The 24,047-nt window shown below is 45.4% G+C and overlaps 1 protein-coding gene across 3 annotated transcripts in view; it reads right to left on the bottom strand.

Annotated features, from left to right (window-relative positions):
• The window catches only part of CDHR5 (cadherin related family member 5), a 27,038-nt gene extending 2,991 nt beyond the window's left edge, over positions 1-24,047 (bottom strand). Inside the window, exons 1-14 of one of the 3 annotated variants that reach the window (XM_024111420.3) lie at positions 23,507-24,047; positions 23,080-23,255; positions 20,409-20,459; positions 19,965-20,057; positions 18,548-18,646; positions 17,200-17,310; positions 16,740-16,913; positions 15,176-15,266; positions 13,704-13,801; positions 12,584-12,790; positions 11,036-11,152; positions 9,448-9,520; positions 7,453-7,968; positions 1,235-1,401 (exon numbers count right to left, since the gene is read on the bottom strand). In XM_024111420.3, coding sequence (XP_023967188.2) covers positions 1,235-1,401; positions 7,453-7,968; positions 9,448-9,520; positions 11,036-11,152; positions 12,584-12,790; positions 13,704-13,801; positions 15,176-15,266; positions 16,740-16,913; positions 17,200-17,310; positions 18,548-18,646; positions 19,965-20,057; positions 20,409-20,459; positions 23,080-23,255; positions 23,507-23,675 — 2,142 coding nt within the window. In that variant the 5' untranslated portion in view covers positions 23,676-24,047. The remainder of the gene's footprint in view (positions 1-1,234; positions 1,402-7,452; positions 7,969-9,447; positions 9,521-11,035; positions 11,153-12,583; positions 12,791-13,703; positions 13,802-15,175; positions 15,267-16,739; positions 16,914-17,199; positions 17,311-18,547; positions 18,647-19,964; positions 20,058-20,408; positions 20,460-23,079; positions 23,256-23,506) is intronic. The other 2 variants (XM_024111421.3, XM_024111422.3) reach the window with 2 other exon arrangements.

Raw genomic sequence — 24,047 nt, 5'->3', positions numbered from 1 at the left:
GTAGCCTGGTTAATAGGAAATTTATTAATGGCCGTGTGATTGTCCAGTAGCACCTTTTACTCCATTTAGGCGTTACTAGCATTTGCTGGGGCCCATTTGTTCCTATGGAAGCCATGACTTGACTCAACATTTCTCATCTCGGAGGTTTGAAGCAATTACCTGAGCTGCAGGCACTTGATGAGTCCCTCCGTACCACCCCTGGAGTCACAGGACACCCATAAGAAGTGTATCTAATCCTTTGCACTTCTAAGGCACCTTCCATCTAAGGGTCTTGCTTTACAAACGTTAGTGAATCTAGCCTCCTGACACTCCTGTAACTAGGGTGACCAGATAGGGACAGTCCTGATTTTTGGGTCTTTTTCTTATATAGGCTCCTATTACCTCCCACCCCCACCCCTACCTGTCCCGATTTTTCACACTTGCTGTCTGGTCACCCTACCTGTAACAGAAGTATTAGCGCCATTTTGCAGATGGAGATAATGGAAGCCCAAGGAGACTAAAGCCAACATTTTCAAAAGAGGCCACTGATATTTAGGGTCCTCCATTTCTGGGTGCCTGACTTCTCGATATCTGGGGCCTGACTTCTCAAGTTCTGAGCACCAGCGGTTCCCATTGAGTTCCCACCCCATCTCTTTGAATCCACCTATTGTCTGGCCTCTGATTCTTTGATTCTCTGGGGCCTGCGTCATCCCGCGGTTCTCTCAGTACAGTGCCTAGCCCAGGGGCTGGAGCCTCGAAGTGCTATGGCAATACAAATCATCATGACCGTAACCTTGTGTGATGTTTGACTTCCCAAAAATGGAGGCCTGCAAACTCAGTGCTACTCTTAAACTTTGGCCCATGTGACTTGTCACTGTCACACAGCAGGACATAGACCGTGGATATCCCAGCACCCTGGTTCGTTCTTTAAACCCAAGACACATAGGTGCCGACTCCATGGGTGGAGCACCCATGGAAAAAAAATAGTGGATGCTCAGCACCCACCAGCCACAGCTGATGGGTGGGTGGGGGGGCGGTGGCAGCGGCAGCACCAATCAGCTGATGGGGGGGCCGAGGAGTGTGGAGAGTGGTGGGCGGGCAGGGGGCCTCGAGGAGGGGGCAGGAAGAGGCAGAGAAGGGCAGAATGGAGGTGGAGCATCCCCAGGGAAAAGTAAAAGTTGGCACCTATGCCAAGACATCATTTCGTAGCTCTAAGGCAACCCTGAAATGAACTAGTTACAAATTAACCACTTACTTCGCCTCTCTTTTTTCCAACCAGACGCTCAATTGTGTGTCTACACTGCTTGCGGACAATGAATCCAAGTCCGAGTAAGGTGATTAGCAGACATACTGCCAATGTGGCACCTACAGCAGCCATGTCCTGTGCAGTGTAACGCAAGTTAGCTCTCTCGTCTTTTGTGCCTACGAGGAAAACAAACGGATGTTACACTTCTAAGAATCATTCATACATGGCCTTTAACGCAAGACTTGCTTGTAGGAGGAGAAGACAAAATCACTTTTCTAAGATCAAGGAAAAAGCTCTCCAGTAGAGTGCAAGGGGTGGAATGGACCCATTTAATCTGACAGGGTGTACTGCAGTGCCGTGCTTGAGGCATCGGTTTTTGGAAGGACCCCGAATGGGACTTCAGAACTTTCAATCAATAAAAAGAGGAGGGAACTTACAAAGGTGAATTTCCCATTTAAACGAATGGGGAATTTTTCCTGAGAAAGAATTGCTGGACTGGGACAGGAGTGTTGTGTTGACATTTTGCTTATCACATTTAAACCCAAAAGCGTCCTTTCCTTAACCAGGGTTCCTCATCATGGACCTTGAATGAGGTGGGAGCTGAGGTGCCCAATGCTGTGGGGATCGATACCTGTGGCTTAGCAAAACGTCTGTCTGTGGCACATTCTGTACAGGGCCGGACAAAAGTTTACACTCATGGTGGGAAGGCAGATGGTGGCTGTAGTTTATTACTTTAAGTTTCAAATGATTAAAAGGCAAGTAGGATCCATTCTCATCCCAGTACCTTCTTATTACTGCCTAGACTGTGTAACTGAATGAGCAAATAAACAGTGGTGTTTCCCAGAGCAGACCTGTGTGACAATTTTTGCATCACAAATTTCTACCAGCAAAAGAAAACCCTTTTTTGTTTTCTTGTGGAAAATGAGGCATCCTTTGTGCAGCGTTCTAGCCCAGAGATTCAGGGCCAAGTAAAAACAGGGAATAAAAAATTACCAGAATAGCATTCCGATCTCTGTTACATGGCTGCAATTTGCACTGACGTCAGTGGGATCTGAGAAGCACCGTCTACCTTCTTGTCTATTAAAGGCAGACTTACTGTGCCATAATACAGCTGCTGATCAAAGCCATGATACTGGCCAGTGTGCTTGTTGCAGTAAAGTGTAGAGGAAAGTGACTTGGGAGTTGCTTTAAATTGCACTATTTTAAAGTGTGTTTAATCTTTTGTTGATGACAGTGTCTCACTCTGATTCTTCATAGAATCATGAACCATCAGAGTTGGAAGGGACCTCAGGAGGTTATCCAGTCCAACCCCCTGCTCAAAGCAGGACCATTCCCCAGACAGATTTTTGCCCCAGATCTCTAAATGGCCCCCTCAAGGATTGAACTCACAACCCTGGGTTTAGCAGGTTAATGCACAAACCACTGAGCTATCCCTCCCCCCATATATAGCTTATATTCCACTCCTATGGCAAATTGCCAGCTTTTCCTGGCTGTAAGTTTGGGTTACGCTTTCAGCACTTAGCAGGTACAAGAAGCCTAAGGATCAACATCGAAACTGAGATACAGTACTGTACTGCCAGAGGATTCATCTATTTAGCTTGCCTCTAGGGGTATTTGTTTCTTATGCCATCCTCATTTTGAATTATAAACCAATTTCTTTCGAGTTTCATGATAATTAATAGCGTGTTTTGCCCTTTTGCTGGCATGTTTTCATTGTGGACTTTGAATATTACCTGGGCTGGTGACAGCTCCAACAGTTTATTATTAACGTGACAGTGAAGGACTGGCACTTGTATGAAATTTTACTACTTAATTGTGTTTGATACCATGATTAGTGATGGGAAATGCAGCCTGCAGAACTGATGCAAGACTCTACTCTTTCTGATGTCAGTGGCTGTTAAGTTATCCCTTTGGTGCACATGTCCTAGAAATTAAAGTGTACTTCAGCATCCACCGCCCATAAGTTGAATATTATTAAAATGTACTGTAATTTTTCCACTGACTTCTTCAATGGGCTTTGGCTCACACCCTTAAAGTACACTCCAGTCCTTAGCATACAAATCCCTTGACACCAAAGAACAGCCTTGGGGACAGGAATCAAAGCAATTAGACACAGAACAGGCCTATTGGCTCATTCCTCCTTGCCTTTGCTAGTGCTGATTTGGCCCTCTGAAATATACTGTGTATACAGGAAAATAGGGCAATAGTTCTGTCACTTTAAGTACCCCAAGCCAACATATTTTTAGTACAGTGGTGAAACCATTTCATTGCCTAGTTACCAGTATGTTGTTTAAAAATTTGACCCTTAGTGTCTATTTATCAAAGTCACATCTATGTTGGGTAGGGTTACCATATGTCCGGATTTTCCCGGACATGTCCGGCTTTTTGGGCCTCAAATCCCCGTCCGGGAGGAAATCCCAAAAAGCCGGACGTGTCCGGGAAAATAGGGAGGGAGGGCCCGGCGGTGCTCGGCCGGGGGCCGGCGCCCCAGGGCCCGAGCCGAGCCGGGCAGGAGACACCGGGGCCAGAGCCTTTTGGCCTGGGCCGGCCAGCTGCTGGAGGGAGCCGCTCGGCCAGGGGGGCCGGACTGGGCCGCGCCGCACCCCGCCCCAGCCCCAGCTTACCTGCTGCCTCCCTGTTTCAGGCTTCCCGCGAACATTTGATTCGCAGGAAGCAGGGGAGGGGGAGGAGCAGGGGGGGGGAGTGTTCAGGGGAGGGGGCAGAGTTGGGGCGGGGACTTTGGGGAAGGGGCGGAGTTGGGGTGGGGCCGTGGCCCCGTGGAGTGTCCTCCTTTTTTAAAACTAAAATATGGTAACCCTATGTTTGGGTGCCCCAGTTTCTGATGTTTCAATCTCAGATACTTTAGGTACCAAGATTTGAAAATGTTGGCCTAATTTTGGCACTTAATAACTTGCCGGGGTCGGGAGGGGAAAGGCGTGTTTTTGTTTTTTCCCTCAGAGAGGCTGAAGCACCTGCAACTCCCTCTGAAGTCATTGGGAGCGGAAGGTGCTTAGCATTTCTGAAAATAAGGCCCCATCAGTCTAACTGTGGGCATCCAGAAATGGAGGTACCCATTCTGGCCTGGATCTTGGAGAAAAGCACAGGTTGGAGGAGGGAAAAATTTGGTGAAGGCAACAAGAACCTGTTTGTGTGCACATGGCTAGAATGCTAGCTGCAGCACCTCTGCAAATAGTTCTCTTACTAAAGAGCCAGTTTAGTTTTAGAAACATGAACTCCTCTCATGTTGCTACCCAGAATGCAGTACGTGAAACCATGGTGACAGCGGTCAATCTAGTGAGACCCATAGCAAGGAAGAGAGTATGATTAACAGGCAAACCAAGCAGCACCTAGAAATGGAGCAATCAGGTAGCATAGAGGGACTGGGAAAGCTGGATTTCCACACACAAATCTTTGCATGAGCAGGAAAGCAGTGGAAGCAAGAATTGAGTTCTATACAGAGCTGACCATGGAAAATAACTATGAGAAAAAGAAAATAAAGCTTTTTTTACTACCTCTTTGGCGATGAAATACGAGTGAGACATTGGAACAGCTGATGAAAGTGTTTGTGTACTGTGGTCTCAAGCAGAATGAGACTGTAGAGACAGGTGATCGTTTACTTTTTACCCAACACCAAGAAGCCGAAAAGAGAATAGATGCTTACGCTACAGAGCTGAGAACTCTGGCATCCATATGTAACTTTGGAGCCATAATTTAGAGACAGAGTCGTTTGCGGGACACCTGATTCCAGTTTACAGGGGAGATTGTGAAGGGAAAACAGTCTAGCCCTAGAGAAGGGCTTCCAAATAGCAAGAGCATCTGAACTGTCCAGGGAAAAGATCAAAACAGTGATAGCCAGATAGTGCAGAACAAATACACAGACTCAGAAAGCAGGACAGAGACGGACGGATTGAGAACGTAGGCATCATTGTCCAGCGTCTGTACTGCGCAAAGCAACATAACAAGGAAAAAAGAAGTTGCCCAGCCAATGGGCAGTGTTGCAAGGAGTGTGGGAAACAGAACCACTTTGTCCCAGAGCTGCAGCTCCCCTGGAAAGAAAGAAGCAGCAGTACAAGCAGTGATTTGTGGAGGTAGAGGCTTCCAATGAAGAAAAGTACATCTGCAGTGTGACTTCAGCAACTCCAAAGACTGTTTGTCTATGTGCACTACCGAAGAAGGCTTCAGCCATTCAGCTGCTGTGTTTGCGACTATGCTGTTAGCTCAATGACCAATTCGATTCCAGCTGGATTGTGGAGCCAGCAGCAATGTAATCCCAGCAACAGTGAAACAGCAATATTAGACGGGAGAAATGTGGTTTCATTGTACATCACCAGGACTTGGTCATTCTGAGAACAGTAGGCTGTTGATAAGAAAACTTCTCTTGTTTCGTGGGTATCACTTGGAGTCTATAGTAGTTGATGCACAGTAGCACCAGCTGCTGCTAGGAAGCAGGGCAGTGTAAGCCATGGATTTGATTGTAGTACAACGCTAGAATATCCTCCACATGAGAGAGGAGGAAGAACAGTCAGTAGGGCCCTGTCCAGCATTTTAACAGAATATAAAGCCATATTTGAAGATGGGCACCTAAAGGGCAAGCTGAAGTTAGAAAACCATCCCCACATGCTGCCTGTGAGATCTCTTAAACAGAGTTTTAGCCCTGAGGAATCCACTGACAGAGCAACTGGCAAGTCTGAAAAGAAGCAAGACTGCACAGAGGCATCATTTCACCAGTTGAAACTAGCACAAAGTGGATCAACAGCCTAGTAGTGGTGAGAGAATCTTCAGGTAAACTGAGGATTTGCAGAGCCACTTAACAGAGCATTGAAAAGAAGTCATTATCCAGTTGAGGATCTGCTACCTGACTTATTCAGGGCAAAAGTCTTCATACTTTGTGATGTTTAGAATGGGTTCTGGCCACTGAGATAGATGAGCCATTCAGCCCCCTGACAGTGCTGGCATGAAGCTATGATCTGACAGATTCTGTACTGTGGCCCTATATATATAAAATTAGTTCTTGACTCTAAAACACGGAAAACCAAAAAAATGAGAAACTGAATTTGTTCAGAAAACTGAAAATCTCTGAAAGTGAAAACTTTGAATACATTTCTTGTTGGGGGTGGAGGGGAATATCAAATAAACCCAGAAATTGTTCTGTTTCCAAAACCAGCAGAATTGAATTTTTTTTTTCACAAAAACATTTGCCACTTTTCAAACAGCTCTATTAAAAACACAGACTACATTATTAGTAGGGAGCAATATAGATAATATAATACAAAATTTAAAAAATTCAAAATGAAAAGTTTCAAAAAAAATCAAAACATTTTTATTTCAAAAAATGTCAAAACGTCCCATTTTGACAATGTTGGAACCGTTTTTTCTAATTTTTTTTCTTCCGAAATTTAAATTCTGGCAAAATGTATCTGATTTTGCAAAGTGATTTTTGACAGAACATGGTTCCATCAAAATTTCTCTGACCAGCTCTGGTCAGCAGCAATGAAGTGCTACCCTCCTGAGGTCTGGTAGAATTTGTGAGTTGGAGAGGGGTCTCTGAGCCACAATGCCCTTCACGGCTGCATCTGGGATGGAGCACCTTACACTTAACTGCCTTCAAAGGGCTGTTCCTAAAGTCCCAATCTATTTAGCATGTTTCATCTGAAAGAATTCCAAAGCAATTCACAAACTATATAGACACAGGAGTCCCTTTCCCCAGCACTGAGATGCAGCCACCTCGGGAATGCAGCAGTTTAACAGCACGGGGCAATACCGTGCAGCATTTGAGAACAGGAAGTGAAGAAGAATGCCGTATCCAGTAAAAGCTGCACTGGGATTTTAGTTAGGCACTAAAAAGTAATTATCTAGATTGGGCTTTCCCCAGGACATGGGGGCTTAGCCCCCCTCCTCTTGCAAAAAGTGCGATGGGACCTTGATGACACCAAGTGGTCAGAGCCTTGCTGTGCACCCCAAAAAAGGGCTGTCTCCAGCAGTGCAGTGTTCCCCAATAGCATACTGCTATGTTGAGGACTATTGATCCCAAAGGGTGAGTGCATCCTACTGAGTCACCAGTACTGCAGCAGTTCTTGAGACTTCCTTGGAAACCTCTCCCATTCGTAAGAAGGACAAATCAGAAACAGACAGCGAGCATGAAACTGAATTTGCTGAGCGCAGAGATATGGGGGGCAGGAGAGGGGGGGGAAATGCCTTGATTCTGAGTAGCGTACACATCTATCTACCTGTCTGATGACTGTTTGTGAAGGATGTTTGAGAAGACACGGGGTCTGATGGCCTCGGAGATCTGCTTGCTACTGGAGTTGATGTAAGATGAGGGCTGGGCCCGCCAGATGGGGAAGATGGCAGAGCAGTGGATTGAACAGTTCCACCTGGGTTTGTTCCTGTTATAGGGAATTTGGTGGTTCTGGATTCTGAAGGCACCACTGGATGCATGCTGGATACTCCGCTGGTAGAAGACTTTGTGGTAGCAGGCTTCATTGTGGTTACAAGAGGAGGGATAAGTGAGCCTGAGGGAGTACCTGTCACAGGCTTTCCAGTGGGCCCAGGTGTGCCAGCATTGTTGGTTGTCGTGTTCACTGAAGAAGTGGATTTTGTGGGTCCAGAATTGGCTGTAGAGGCCGTGTTAGTTACTCCAGGTGGTAAAGCTGATGATGAACCAGAAGGTTTTGGAGTGGTGGTTCCTGTCCCAGCAGCAGCAGAGGTGGTGGTGGTGGTAGGGGTAGAAAGAGTAGTTGTACCTGGAGACCCAACAGGTACCCGAGGTGGTGTTGGTTAACTTTTTAGCTACAATTTCATGTTACTTTATTTTTGACAATGGCAAAACATTTTATTCATCTGAACAGAGCAAAAGTAAAGCAGGTGCTGATTGATACAACAAGCCGTACGGTTTCAATATAAATAACCGAGAAAGGTGTGTGTTCTACTGGCTGGAGGAGAAGGAGCTAAAATTTCTCCCTCCTTGCAACTCTTTAAAAGTGGAATTATGTTAATGGGCAGGCAGAATTTTAAACCTACTCAAGTCTAGGACTGGCATGAATCTTAAGAATCAGCAGAAGACTCATGGAGCTATATTTTAAAAGGGCCTCCAAAATGCACCAGCAATATTTGTGAGTGCAGGCAAATCTGCATTCATAAGGGGACTCCTCCTGCATGCGATTATCTGTTTTTGCACATGCAAAAATCTGTCTGCATGTGAAGCTGCAGGTGTTTGCCCACACAGATGGGTGTGTCCTCAAATAGCAGGGACATGTTTCAGGAAAACCTTTTGCCACTTGGCCTTTCATATCTTTCTGTCATGTCTAAGCACCATTTTGCTGGTGTTGTCCAAACATTGTTATAGTGGTGAGGTAATGCAGGATATCAACTGCAACATTCTGCAAAGTGTAGTAGGATATAAACCAAGAAGGCTGTTTGGCAAGGTGGCCTGACCCACTCCGTGTGTTTAATGTGCAATATTGGTCTGCCTTCATGCAGACTACAAGCTCACCAAGTTTCAGATCTGATTGACTTGTAAATTCTATCCATCAGCAATTGCTAGCGAGTATGAAAGGCACAAACTACCTTGTTCCAAAGAGGTTCCGTGATGGCCCGGGGGCCACATGAAGAGTTCTATGCATTGCCCTGTGGCTCCCCTATTCTGCATTAGTCACAGCTCCGTATTAGTAAGAGCTAAAGGTCCCAGAAGTTAATGTTCCCTCTTGACCTGAGCGGGAGGCTGCTGGGATCAAGAAGAAGCGCTATATGCTGGGACCTCTTGGCTTCCCCTCTCTTTTTAAAGATAAGAGCCCTGCCATCTGCTCCTTTAAGCAAACTAGGAAAAACCTGTTAGCAAGGTACCCTTGTGACTCTCACTTGCACCAACATTCAGCATCCCTCTTCATTCTGACCAATAAAATGAAGCAGTACATGATCCTAGCTCTAGTCACGTGGATAAAATACATGGGAAAAGGAAAGTGAGCTGGCAAAGGCTAAATCCCTTGCACTTTGGGTGGGGGGGAGGTTGAGAGTGCACAATGGCTGTTGTGAGTGTTTTAAGGATACACTTGGAGTGCTTTATCCTGCTCTAGCTGGAGGACAGAATAGAGCCTCCCTTGGGATATCAATGGGCTTTGAATTGGGACCAGAGTCTCTAATGTGTGATCTGTGTTCTCTAGATTGCCTGGGGCAATGTAAAATAACTCTTTGAGAACCATAAAACAATGGGATGCCCAACGTACCTGTGGAAGGTGTGATCTCCACAGTGATCACAGTGTTTGCCTCCTGCAGACTCTCCTCATCGGTAGCAGTAGCCTATGCAGACATGAGAAGGAGATGATATTGGTTGCTTGCTACATTCATTCATTCTCCGAACATCCCCTGAAGTAAAAGTACTCTGTACACTCCCATAGCACCTCCCGCTTGAGGCACTCGGAGCTCTATACATATTCTGTAACAATCCTTGCAGCATCCTTTGCAACAGTGAAGTGGGGAAGCATTTTCTTTGCCATTTTACAGATGGGGACTCTGAAGCATGAAGGGGTAAAGTAACTTGCCAAAATTCATGCAGGAAGTCTGGCAGATCTGGAATCAGAACTCAGATCTCCTGAGTTCCAGTCCTGTGCTTTAAACACCAGACCATATTTCCTCCAGAAATGCAGCAGGGAACAATCCTGCACTAGCAGAAGGATGCACAATGTGACAAAAAAGGCCTATCCTTTAAGAAAACCCAAAGGCATAAGTCACCTTTTTTGCTCAGAGAGGGGAAAAAACAAAAGGCTTTATCAGAGGGTTTCAGAGTCCAGAGGCTATATTCCCTACAGCTGGTGCATATACCAAACCACCAAAAGTCTTTATCTCTCATCAGTCCCTTTGGACCTAGCTCCCAGTTTAAGTCATTGGTGACTTGGTGTGTTTACGGAAGGCAGATTCTTAATTTTAAGAAACATTGCCCCTCTTTGTGTAAACCCTTCTGTGTGCACGATCGTTTGAAAAAAGCCAGCTCAGAGGAAAAATCCTACACAAAAGAGAGCTCTTAACATTGTTACAACAATCGCAAATAACTTAAAATACTAAGTGCCAGATCCTCAGCTGTTGGAACATGGCACAGCTCCACTGATGCTGATTTACACCCACCAAGGATGAGTCCCTTAGTATTTCATCTTCCCAACAAGACCTGGTCCGTATCCTAAATGGGAACCTGGTAGATACGAACAGTGTTACTTGCACAGTCAACCTTTTAGCTGGGTTCTAAAGTCTTCCAAGAAGACACGTTTTCTTTTCATTAAATTCTGTGCATATGTAACATCAGGTTTGCAATGATTAGTAGACAGTGGAGCTCGTTGAAATCTTTGTCAATTTTTTTCCTGTGGAAAACTGGATTTTCGATTAAACAAATTTTGTGAAAAATGTCTGATTTCTTTGAGATTTGTTAACTTTTCATTGGAAAACTGAAAATGTTCGGGTTTTTTAGGGTTTTGTTTTGTTTTAAATGAAAAGTTGAAATTTTCTACCAAAAAATTCTGAAAAACGTGTGTGTGTGTTCATTGAAATTTTCCATGGGCCAGAGGGAAAACCCATTTCTTGACCAGCTCTAGCAGATTGTCCTGGATTTTGCAGGCTTCTCAGGCATGTTGGCTCTATGATCGCTGTTACCTTGACCTCCCTATTGCCCCAGATGTTGTCTCATCATATGTTTCTATTGTAAGATCTCTGGGGCAGGGACTGCCATTTTTATGATGTGTCTAGCTCTGATCGGGGACCCCAGATACTCTGGGAGCTACTGTAATACAAATAACTATCCTCTGCCTATCAGGAAAGCTGACATACCAACATTGTTATAGTCACGGCTGACTGCAGCATTGTGTTTGTCAGGACAAGGCCATCTCTGGTTACGGTGAAATCGCTGCTGTTTTGAATGTTGTACATGATTTGAGGGTTGAGTTTCTGAAAAATTAGATAAGAAAGTGAGTTAAGCGTCTGCATTGGCTGCCTGTTTTCCCCCACATTGTTGCCCATAACAATGAGGGAAATCCTTACTCCTATAAAAATGGTTCCCTCAGGGCGAAATTCGCTCCCATGCAAAGAACCAGCACAACTGAATCCTGTTGGGAAGGTTTAAATGGGACAAAAATGTTGCATAAGCCTCGCGCTGGGCTTCTGGACTGGGGTGATTGTTGCTGTGTCTATAAAATGTTATTTCACTGTTGGGTCCTGTTCCTGTCACAGGCTGGCTGGCCCTTTAAAGCAAGCTAGGCTTAGCAGCTGAGCTATCCCCCAGCCTCACTGGTGATGCAGTGAATTAGTGATCCCAGCTGGGTGTGATGGAACTAGGGTGACCAGATAGTTAAGTGTGGAAAAATTGGGACGGGGGTGAAGGGTAATTGGCACCTATATAAGAAAAAGCCCCAAATATCGGGACTGTCCCTATAAAATCGGGACATCTGGTCACCCTAGATGGAGCTTAATTACAGTGACCGACCCCAGCTGCAGGGCCTCAGAATGAGGCCCATTTAAATGGAGCTGTGAATTCAGCCTTGAGAGGAGACCGGAACAAGGGGAAGTTGCCTCTCTGGGAAGGGTCTGGGGGAGTCAAGCTGGAATGCCCACAGGGAGTAGGGTAGGTTCCTATGGGGGAGCCTAAGATGGGGCCTGCAAAGAGCAGGGAGATCCCTGTGGGGAGGAACCTGCTGGAAGGAAGTAGCATAGGAGAAACTCTGTAGAGGGGCCGAGGGAAGGGGCCAAGAATGTCAGTGGAGCCCGAGTGGGTATTTATTTGGACTTGCAGAGGAAGGGGGCTGAACTTAAGAGGAGACCTGGCTGGAGGGCCAGGCCATGGAAGACTTGGCGGGGGGGGGGGGGGGAGAGAGAGAGAGGCTGAGGCCATGGCAGGCCTGAAGAAATGGTCAACAAAGGGTTCAAGAGAGACAAAGCCCACCCTGTGCAATGCTGCATCCAGGCCTCAGGGAATGCCCCTGAGGTGAGGGTGCACCATAACAAGTACCCATCCTGTGTTCCTGGCTGCCCTTACACCAATTAAAACGGTCAGTCTCCTCTCTTTACCCAGTATCAATCACTCTGTTGCAGACAGATAAATACCTATCCTCCCTTGCTTCTATCAGTAATGTCCCCCTCAAGCTGAGCCCTCCTTCTGTGTCTGAGCAAATGATGGGCCTTGCAGTGAGACTGAAAGGCTATGAGATCCAGACTCAGGATTTCTGGGCTTCCCTGTCACAGTGGATGCCATCAGCAGCTTCCAATAGGCTTGATCCGGTTGCCTCTCAAGTCAGTGGCAAACCCTTCCCTCCCATTCCCCACCCCCAATCCAGATCCACACAAGTATGTAGAGCAACAGACCAGACCCTTCCAGTTCCTTACATTAGGGAAGTCGTCATCAGCTGCAAAGATCTTCAGGGGTATTGAAGGTGCTTTAGAGTCCATGACCAGACTGAGAGTGGCCAGCCCGGCAGACACCGTCCCTGTGTACCTGGAGTTTTCAAAGTATGGTGCGTGGCTACTTTTAGTGATGACCTTGATCTCTACTGTGGTGAAGGAGTATCTCAGTGAATTGTTGGCTTGGGTGGCCTATAGAGAAAGGAGACAATACAGACACACAACTATTCCTGTTGTTGGTGAGACACAAGAGGACGTGGGGCCAGAACCAAAGCCCATTCATGTCAAAGGGATTCTTTCTATTGATCAAATGAGCTTTGGATCAGGCCCATGAAGGGAGGCTCGGATAGGACTAAGTTAACATTTAGAGCAGGGGACTGATGGTTAGGACTGCTGTGTTCTAGTCCAGTCTCTGCCACTGGCTTTCTCTGTGACCTTGAACAAGTCTCTTAACCTTCCTGTGCCTAAAATTTTCCCACCTATCACACGGGAGGTGCTTGAGGCCTAATTTATATACGTAAAGTGCCTTCAATTCTTCAATGCCAAGGGCTAGAGAAGTGCAAAATATTACTAGGGTAGGATGATCTGAACCAGCAAACACCGTTATGCTGCATAACACCAAGAGGTTCCACTAGCAGCTGTGTTTACAGCCTGATAATCTAGAGTTTTGCACATATTTTCTCCCAAAAATGGTTTAAAACTCATAACTTTCCTTCGATTATATTCTAGTTGGAAAATGAGCTTGTTCATATGGGCTGATTAAGTAACTGCTTTTGTGCACACAGATCATGCCCAAGTCCTCCAGCACTAGTCCTTTCTGTTAAGTTACGATGATTTTAACCCAAATGGATGGCTCTTTGGTTACGATTGCTTCCTACGTCCTGATTTGAGGGCACAATCCAGTCATCTTTACACAGGTCAAAATTCCCACTGAAAATCCCAGCAGGAATTCTGCTTGTAGGAATGAGGCAGGATAACACCCATTTCCAGACATCCACTGCACACTGGATGTTTCAAGAAGAAAGCGTGTGCTTAATTACTCTTAATCAGAAGCCAAAGAACTCTGGAGCTGAGACCTGGGGTTCTGGAATGTCAACAGACTTACCATGACGTGCAAAATGAACACATCTGTAGTATTTGCTGCTTTGTTCATAGTTATATTCCCTGTATCACTGTTCAATAAGAATACATCGTCCTTGTTTCCTAAAGAAAATGGGAAGGTTAATTAGGACTAGTATTGACCATAAGAGATGCTTTAGTAAACGTATCTAGAGCTTTCAGAGATTTCGCTGTGGCTCTTGTGTTTTGCACCTTGGCTACGGCAACCCATGACATCATCTCCTTATTGCCCTTGCCAGGCTTTAGGACTGGACACACATAACATGGACACAATGCTACCTCAGTGTGGATTCGGCCTGATGAGAACAACAGGAAGACACATGCAAGCCTGATGAAGGAGGTAGGAGAGCAACGCTTCTTATTTATTTCTATCGCAGTAGCACTTAGTGGCCCCAACTGATGTATGAGCCCGTCTGTGCTAGTACATACATAGAAAGAGCCAGTCCCTACCTCAGAGAGCTTACAATCTAACAGGACAAAGGAGGTGCTCTCCTCATTTTACCGATGGGGGGGGAAACTGAAGAACAGAGAGACTAAGTGACATGGCTAGGGTCACCCAGGAAGTTTGAGGGGCTGAGCCAGGAGTTGAATCTGGATCTCCTGGGTCCCAGTCCAGTGCCTTAGTGACAACACAAGCCTTGGGAAGGAATGAAGCGATTTTTTACAACACTGTCAGCATCATATTCCCTACTCCGTTCTGTATTGCCACATGGGTATGCAGATAGGCCACGCCTTACAGAACAAATAAAGAAGATCAGAGAACTAACAATCTGTCTGATATGGATGAATTGTATTGGTCAATCAACTGACCTCTTGTTTTTGTTTTTGTTTTAAAAACAAACCAAAAAAACTGACTGAAATAATGTGCTATTCGATCATCGAGAAATCAGCTGATTATAGCCAAGCCTTATCTTTTAAAATCAAGATTAACACACAGAATCCCAGTCAGAGCTTTTTGCAATGTACAGTGGTGCAAATACAAAATTCTCGACTAAAAATGAAAATGAAGAGGGTTTCTGGAATTTTTGGTTCAGGCAGGTTGAAGACTAGCTGGAATCGGTGTGACTGGAATGGAAAAAGTCAGCCCCAGCCATTAGGATAAAGATCTCTTTCAACTAAGAGAAAAGAGGCCCCCCAACAAACACTCTGCACTGAGCTCTGGTTGTACAGATGTGCTGCTCCCTTTCTCCCCGTCTCTACAGTCTAAAGAGACAAGAAACCTATGAGGTTCCCACTATGTCTGTACAGCACCTCGCATAATGGAGGCCCTGATTCTATCCTGTTGGGGCCTCTAGACATTACAGGAACACAGGCAATTAATTGCAATAATTATTTTTCTGATCTAGAGCTATATTGCTGTGACTATATATTAATTCTGAGGTTCCCCCCACTGGTGGGGGAAACTTGGCAATATTACCGATGGAAATTAATTTTTGGGAAGATAGGAACTTTACTTACCGCCAACAATGCTATACACTATTTTTTCATTCAAAGTGTAGTCAGGGTCGATGGCAAAGAGGGGCCCAGGTTTTAGCATCAGCGGTTCAGTCTGCAACAACAAGCCAAGACCCTTAAAACTAAAACACTAGATGCCTGCAGAACTTTCCAATCCAAGTGATACTTGGCTCACGTGCACTCTGTTACTGGAAAACACAGTGCATATTGCCAGGGGTTGACTATTGCAGAACAGAGATGATAGAGAATAGGACTTGGGGTTGTGTAGCTCCTTCCTTGCTCTAGGTATGCATCAAAAGCACTGGACTCTCTGTTGTTGGGGAATTTTCAGTCTCAGTGGTTGACCCAGACTTGCCACTGCACTGACTTCTTTATGACTGGAGTCAAAAGTCTGCTCATGACTAAGTGATACAGCCGGTACTGGGCATGGTTCTTAGGGGAGAGGGTGACTTATTGTCATAGAATATCAGGGTTGGAAGGGACCTCAGGAGGTCATCTAGTCCAACCTGCTGCTCGAAGCAGGACCAATCCCCAGACAGATTTCCCAGCCTCCCCAACATGCATTATTCTGCTGAACATAGTCTCAAATGGTCACTGAGGAAAACAAACCATGTTTGACTGTAACCGTCTTCCTTGTGGGGTGTGAAGACATGAAGAGAGCTGTCTCATGGAACAGCTGAGCAAACCCCACAAAGGGTCCAGTCCTGCAGCCCGTCCTCGGGCAAGAGAGAGACCAAGGTGTACAGGTATCTGATTCAGAACAGATTTTCCAAACCCCTCAGGAATTGAGCTGGTCAATGCTAGACAGGGGTTCAGAGTTGACGTTCTAGCATCGTTATTATCGTCCCTCGCTATTGAGAGGGAACTGCTGGAGCTCGCATTACAAAGCCTTCATTTCCCAAAGGGCTTTTTGAGCAACTGTTTTTGCTAAGCACATCCACACTGACTCTATGCCAATGCTCTCATCTCTCTTATGATGGTAATACCATGCTGTAATCTCAAGCAACAAGCACGTCTGGTGTAGTATGGTGATGGCGTAGATACAGGCTGCATCACATGGGTGCAGCAGGAGGCATCTCTCCTAAGCAGACAAACAACTTTTTCAGAGAAAGGGCCCTGTATCGAGGGCTGGATTGAAGCCCTAGGCACACCCTGACATTGGGGCTGTTCCAATGGCCTACACCCCAGTAGAAGGGTGAACTAGAGGGATGGTGAAAGGCATGGTGGCAGGATGCCTGCCAAATATGGCAAGCCCCTTCCCCAAGGAGTGGGCCTGGTCTGCTCCCTGATGGTGGCTGCAGGACCAGTTGGCTTCCTCCCCGACGACTGTGCTGCAGACTCAGGGAGAAGTCACTGCCTTGACTTATGCCTGGCTGATGTTTTCAAGCTTTTCTGCACCACGATGGGAGCTAGAAACATAATATAAAGCTGAGGTTTCAACATCACGTGAATCCGGGAATCAGGGCCTTAGGCCTCTGCTCTGATCGGGCCTGGACCATATCTGTGGTGCTAAAGACCTGTCCTGGGATACAGACTGAAAGCATACAGTCCTGTGTTCGCTGCCTACCGTTTTCTCTGAGATGTTGACCCTTCCAATGTAGCCACTGCTGATGCAAACTTTCTTGTCCGCGTTAATGAAAGTACATGGTTGGAACCAGGGCGGTTTGGTGTCGGCTTGTTGGATGTCTATGTTTATTGTTGCAGTGGCTGTATTACCATCTGGGTTGCCAGGTGTCCTGTCCTATACAGAAAATCAGAACATTCCTGTTAGATGCAAGGCATATTTCCAACCTTAGAACCCCCTTCCCTGGAGCCCCTGCAAAATCTAATGGGCCAGATCCTTAGCTGATGTAAACCAGTGTATCTTCATCGATTTTTCAATGGAGCTATGCTAGCTTATACTAGCTGAGAATCTAGACCTGCAACTATTGTTAGTATGACAATTACACCTATATTGGTGGATAGAATACACACCAGGATGTAGCAATTGCGAATAATGAGATGTTTTGCTCACTTATAAAACTCACCCTTGCGTACAAGATTAACTGCATAAATGTATATTTATCATAGTCCAGGGTTTTGCGCAAGTAAATGCTTGGGTTATTAATTCCGTGTATGTTAAAGTAGTCAATTGCTTCCTGAAAAACAAGGGGGGGGGGAGAGAATGATAGCTGTCTCAATCACAGACACATACTCTGAAATACTGTTAGCTGCTTAACATACATAACATCCAAGGCCGGGTATTTATAGGAGAGATACATGCATAGTTCAACTGTTGATGATTTGAACTGTTTGGTCTCTTGCTAGTAAAATGGAATCATCTCTGGCATCTCAGTATGGATCGTTAGTTGAATTTTGAACATTCTTCTCTCAATGATCATAGGGCTGAATTCAGATTTAAGTCCGTGTAACAGAGCAAAACTTGGCACATGGCCTTCTGCTGTAGTCGGAAATAGTGGGCTTGGCTTTGCCCTCACTTACGCCGGCGCCTTTCCTAGCATTCCTCCTGATTTATGCCATTCTGAGCCAGACTCTGGCCTGATGGGTAAAATTGTGAACTCCTTTTACACCTGTTCAACTCCATTCAAATCCGGGAGGTCGCACAAGTGCAACTGACGCAGAACTTTGACCCCTGTCTGCCCTTGACGGGATTTTCTTATTTTTTTTGTTTGGAAAAAAAGCTTTTTGTCAATTCCTTTGTTAATTAAAACTTAAATCAAATCAAACAAAATGACAAAACACCACCCTTTATACTCCAGATTGGCATCAGTTTAACGGAATATAAATTATCCATTGGTCTTTCAACAAAATCCTTAAAGATGAAGGCTGCTCTTGTGGCTAAGGCCCCAGACTGGGGCTCCGGGGATCTGGATTCAGTTTCTGGCTTTGCCCCAGACTTCCTGTGTGACCTGGGGCAAATCCTTAATCTTGCTGTGGCTCAGTTCCCTGTCTGTAAAACTGGGATAATCGTACTTCCTTTCCCACTCTGTCTGCTGCCCTATTGAGATTCTAAGCTCTTCAGGGCAGGGTCTCTCTCCTTACTATGTTTGTAGTACAGCCTAGTACAATTGTTCCCCAACCTGGTGTAGGTTTCTAGGGGCTACTGTAATGTTGAAGTTGAATAGGTGCTTTGGTAATGTATTTTTTTTAAAGTGTGAATTTTTGAAGAATTCAGTATCTAAAACATGGATTTCTCTGTTCCACTAGCGCCCTCCTTGCTCTGTCCTTGCCTTAGCTTTCTGGAAATCCCACATGTACTCCAGCAGTTGAAATAACCAACTCTTGTTGAAAGTCCCACTTGCCTCCTGTCTCAAAGTTGGTGCCAGGGTAAATCACTAACAAAGAGTTTTATGTTTTTGCGATGAACATACTCACCGGGGTGATCGCTGTAAGTTCATATTGCACGTTGTCCAGGTCAGCATCGCTAGCAGTTACAGTGTCCTCGGGTATAATGATCGTATTCACTTTTGTATCCTGAAAACAAATATGCATGATTATTTTTTCCATTTTGGCAAATGGTCACCTGCAAACCTGCTGGATATAGTGTCCTCACTGGTAAATCCTTCCTAGTCTCCTTGTGCTGTATGGGTCAGTGCTCTGGAATTAGAGAGAATCCTCCCACTGCCACCTCTGACCAAGTTTAATTGACATGGTGGTAAAAATGCTGGATGCTCCCAGAGCATTGTCTACACTAGGGTCTTTACCGGTACTGGTGTTGCTGAACTGAGATGGCGCCAGAAGTGTGTATTCTAAAATTCCCTGGTGTAGATGTGACAGCTGCCATCTTGGCTGACACACTAGGGACTTAACCAGAGCTAAAAGCAGGAGCTGCTATAGCTTGAGCTAAAGAACCAAGATTTCCAAGCTGTGGCTGCAACAGTTTCCTCTCCTCTGATCGGTGTGACCAAGAGGGGCAGGCCTGGTGAGAGGACCTGAAGTGTTTGAAACCTGCCAGGGTCTCTACATGGAAGATGTGTGACACCTGGTGAGCTAAGCCTGCATATAAACTGCCTGTTTTTTTTTTAGGATACGTCTTCTCTGTGCAGTGCTTTTGTTCTGACTAAATAGTACTTTGCTTTATGAAGACTGACTGGTCGCTGGTGAACCTTGTCCTTGCCCCTGAGAGAGCAGGACTGCAGGTGCTGAACTAAAGTCAGTTCTGCTGAGGTGAATTGCAGAAATCTGCAATCATCACAGTGAATTGCAGACATCTGCAGCCTAAGAGGATAGTGAGATCATGCCCCAAGAAAGTCGACCACTAGAGGCCTGAAACTTGGGTGGGATCCCTCAAGGTGGCCAGTAAGAGGTCAGAGGTACAGGTACCTTAGAAAATGTGACAGTCAGCACAGAGGGGGACCTGTAACATGTACTAAGAAGTGGGTTTCATAGACAAAGCCCCTGCAGAGCTGCACATGTAAGGGGTACCACTGTTGGCTGCAGTTTGCTTTCTTCTGTGTGCTTTGATTTTGGCTAAATAGGTTAAGGATTGATATCAGAAGTACTGAGCACCTACAACTAAACAGCTGAAGTCAACAGAAGCAGCAATGGTTCAGCACTTCTGACAGTCAGGTTTAAAATGACTTTGACTGCACGGGCAATATTTCTAACCTGAAATGTCAAGGAAATATTGTCTTCACCTCATGCACGTCCTCTAATTTTCGTGGATGAGAACAGGTTGCATACATGCTGATAAATCACTTTCCTCTTGCCAAGATTAGAGTCCCACATGAATTGAAATTATCTGATCTGTAATCTTCCCTTTATTATGACAACACTTTAATAAAACTCTTACCTCTGGAACCTTTACAGTGATATTTGTTTCCTTGAATACCGGGCTGTTATCATTCAAATTGCCAACTTGTACTAAAACAATCACAGAATTGACCTGGTGGGGAGGTAGGAAGAGGGGAGAAAAATAACAAAAAAGTAAGACTGTTAGGAGGGGCACTGAGTGGTAGGCATGAGACAGTGTGAGGATCAGAATTGGATCTGGACTACATGTGCATTTGGGCTGTAGGCTGAATGAAGGCTTGGGTTTGAATTTGGATATGATGGCACTGAAATCTCATGGGCAGTGGGGGTTTTTTACTCTTTCCAGGAGAAGACAACCATGAGAATGAGCAGTTTCTCACAGAGGGTATGTGTTGGGAATAGTTAACATCCAACCCGAGTGTGGTGTTCTGTTTCTAGTTTCCATCTAGCAATAATATGGCAGCATATTAGAAATTATACTCACCTCTATACCCCCTTTCCAGCAAAGCAGGGTTACTAGTAATGCATTTTCTGTCTGTGTTTTAAAAACAGAAACAAAAAATCTGTCATTTTAAAAAACATCCATTGTGGCACTAACATTCTTCTCAGGTGTGGCTCACTCCAGTCCTGAGGCAACAAAGTAATTGAGCACCTGCTTTTGTGCATTTTAAGTAGGAGCTTAAATCCAGTTGGGATTTAGGGACAAGTCTCATTTGAACTCAATGGAATTTAAGTTTATGCTTAAAATAAAGCTAGTGAAGCTAATAAAGCTAGTGCTTTGCTTCAGCTGTGTTTATACTTTTTTTTTTTTAAGATATTTTTCTTTCTTCCTTTTACAGCCCTTCAATTAGCTTCTGATCTCCGTTACACTGGTGTCAATGTGAAATCATACCATTGACTTCAGTGGAGTTACTCTAGATTTACACAGATGCAGATAGGATTGGAGACTCTCCTCATGCATGACGCTAGGGCTTGTCTACACTACCTGCCGGATCGGTGGGCAGCGATCGATCCAGCGGGGGTCAATTTATCGCGTCTAGTCTAGACACAATAAATCGACTGCCGAGCGCTCTCCTGTCGACTCTGGTACTCCACTAGAGTGAGAGGCTCAGGCAGAGTCGATGGGAGAGCGTCAGCCGTCGACTTACCGCAGTGAAGACACCGCGGTAAGTAGATCTAAGTACATATTCACATAACTGAAGTTGTGTAACTTAGATTGATCCCCCATCTAGTGTAGACCAGGCCAAAAGTGGGGCAGTGAGAGAGTTCTTTGAGACTGTTGCTCAGCGAGGTTTCTGTTTATACAGATACCAATGAGCCCAGCCCCTTTCTTCATGGCTACATCTGTTCCCATAGCCAACACTCTGTCTACCTGACTGCAGAATTAACATCCACCCTGCTATAGTGCCCCTTCGTTGCTCCCGCATTACAGTGAGTCTAGCTGGAAATTCTGCAGCAGATCCAGGTAAATTAAACCGAGGTTAATATTGAACAGTGAGTACAATGTCCCCCACAGGGTATGTTTTTACAGGAAATCTTTCATTGTTCGATATGCTGCAGATTTGTATATTGGGAAAAGCAGGACTGCATTGCAGAAACTATTGAGAGGGTGGGAAGGAGCTGGAGGCTTTTGTTGCTGGGGACAGTTTAGGATTGGCACATTTGCTGGCTATTAAAATAATTGGCAGTGAAATAGTTAACAATGCTGCCATTTAAATTGCCATTAAATTTCCAAATTAGAACTCTACTAAGGTGAACAGAATCATCTCGCAGCTCTAGACTGTTGTCATTTTGTGTATGTATGTGTATGATATTAAACCAGCCATGGGGAGTATCCAAACTCTATTGAAGTGTATTTACAAGTCTCTGCTTTAAAACCTGCACCATGTTCTCCAGCACACCTTATGGACCTCCTGGAATAGACTTCAGGGGTGGGGAACATAAGAACAGACATACTGGCCAGACCAGTGGTCTATCTAGATGAGTAGCCTGTCTTCTGACAATGGCTGGTGCCATATGCTTCAGAGGGAATGAACAGAAAGGGAAGTTATCTGTTCCCAGCTTCTGGCAGTTACAGGTTTAGGGACACCCAGAGCATGAGGTTGAGTCCTTGACCATCTTGGCTAATGGACATTGATGGATCTATCCTCCATGAACTTACCTAGTTCTTTTTTGAACCCATTTGTACATTTAGCCTTCACAAAATCCTCTAGCAAGGAGTTCCACAAGCTGTCTGTGCATTGTATGAAGAAGTACTTCTTTGTTTTAAACCTGATGCCTGTTAATTTCATTGGGTGACTCATGGTTCTTGTGTTAAGTGAAGGGGTAAATAACACTTTTTTTTCTCCACACCAGTCACAATTTTATAGACCTCTATCATATCCCCCCTTAGTCATCTCTTTTCTAAACTGAACAGTTCAAGTCCATTTTGTCTCTCCTCATACAGAAGCTGTTCCATCCCCTAATCATGTTTGTTGCCCTTCTCTGTACTTTTCCCAACTCTAATATATCTTTTTGAGATGGGGTGGGTGAATAGAACTGAATGCAGTATTCAAGGTATTGGTGTACCATGGGTTTATACAGCAGCATTATGATATTTTCTGTCTTATTATCTCTGCACCTGTAGGCTTTCCCTCAGCACTCAGCGGTGGCTCCAGGCACCAGCGTTCCAAACATGTGCCTGGGGCGGCAAACCGCCGGGGGTGCCCTGCCGGTCCCTGCAAGGGCAGCAGTCAGGCAACCTTCGGCGGCATGCCTGTGGGAGGTCCGCGGATTCGGAGGCAATTCGGCGGCGGGCCTCCCGCAGGCATGCCGCCAAATCCGCGGGACCAGGGACCAGGGACCTCCGGCAGGCAAGCCTGACAGCCGTGCTTGGGGCAGCAAAAAAGCTAGAGCCGCCCCTGCCAGCACTCACTTGAAAAAGAGAGAGTTAGTGGGGGGTAGGGGGGAAAGGTTGAATTTCCACATACAAGTTCCTGTTCAGGATACCAAACGTCAGTAAAATAGAAAAGGTGACGCCATTTTAAAAGCCAGCTGTGCTGTGACCGTCAGAGGTATTAGATCATGTCTCTTTCAGGTGACCTGTACTCTAGGAAGAGTGTTTTACAATATTAACTCATCTACTAATTGTCTCTTTTTTCCAAATAAAAACTTACCTCATAATCCAAGGAATCGGTTAGAATCAATTCTGTGCCAGTAATGGCAAACCATCTGGAGTCGGATGAGTTCTTAATTGTTACTGTGACACCAGGCTCCATTGTAATGGTGGTAACAACAGCCCCCCACAGATTATTCTCATTTATTGTTGGTTTCTCATTTCCTACAGAACATTCTGGAAAAAGCACACAATCATTTGTGTCAGTGTTGGCACAAAATTGTCAGCCAGTTCTCTTTGGATGTTGGAACCGTCAGACTGGATCAGACTCATGGTCCAACTAGGTCAGTATCCTGTCGCTGGCAGTGGCCAGCACCAGTTGCTTCAGAGGATGGTGTGAAACCCTCTGCAATAGGCTGTTATGGAATAACCTGCTCCATAAGAAAAATTTCCTCTGTGCTCGTAGGACTCAACAAATGCGGACTTACCTGTGGTGCTCTGTGCGTGAACTTGTGTTAAGGGCAGCAACAGAAGGAGCGCAGCAGCAGGGAACTGATTAGAAACCGCCATGCGGGAAGCAGAAGGAAGGCCACGTCTTTGGGCAAATGTAATCCACCACTTTTTTCTCCGTATTGTCACTGAAGCATGCTCACGCATTCACTGCCCCAGGAAGAAAAGAACACTGCCTGTCTGGAGTAGACGCCTACCTGCTGCACTTCAACCTTTGCCTCCCTGCTTTATTGTTTAACTTATTTATGACTTATTTACTGGTTTCTGTTTTCAGACTGCGATAAGCGGTGAATTCCACATTCTTCTTGGCTCTGGAGCTCTGTATTTTTAACTGCGTTAGGATTTGGTGTTGAATACCCCCAAATAAACATAGTGGAGTGATGGACTTTGGCACCTGTTAAGTTGACTGTCACTTCCAGTGCTCCTCAGTGGCAGGTGCGATTGTAATCACCAGAGCATATGCTGGAGTGTCGTACTGAGCCAATGATTTGGAGCAGGGGTATACTTCAGATGTACCAT

The sequence above is a fragment of the Chrysemys picta genome, chromosome 4 (genome assembly GCF_011386835.1).
Source record: "Chrysemys picta bellii isolate R12L10 chromosome 4, ASM1138683v2, whole genome shotgun sequence".
Taxonomy (NCBI): Eukaryota; Metazoa; Chordata; order Testudines; family Emydidae; genus Chrysemys; species Chrysemys picta.
This window is presented reverse-complemented; position numbering and strand designations above follow the sequence as displayed.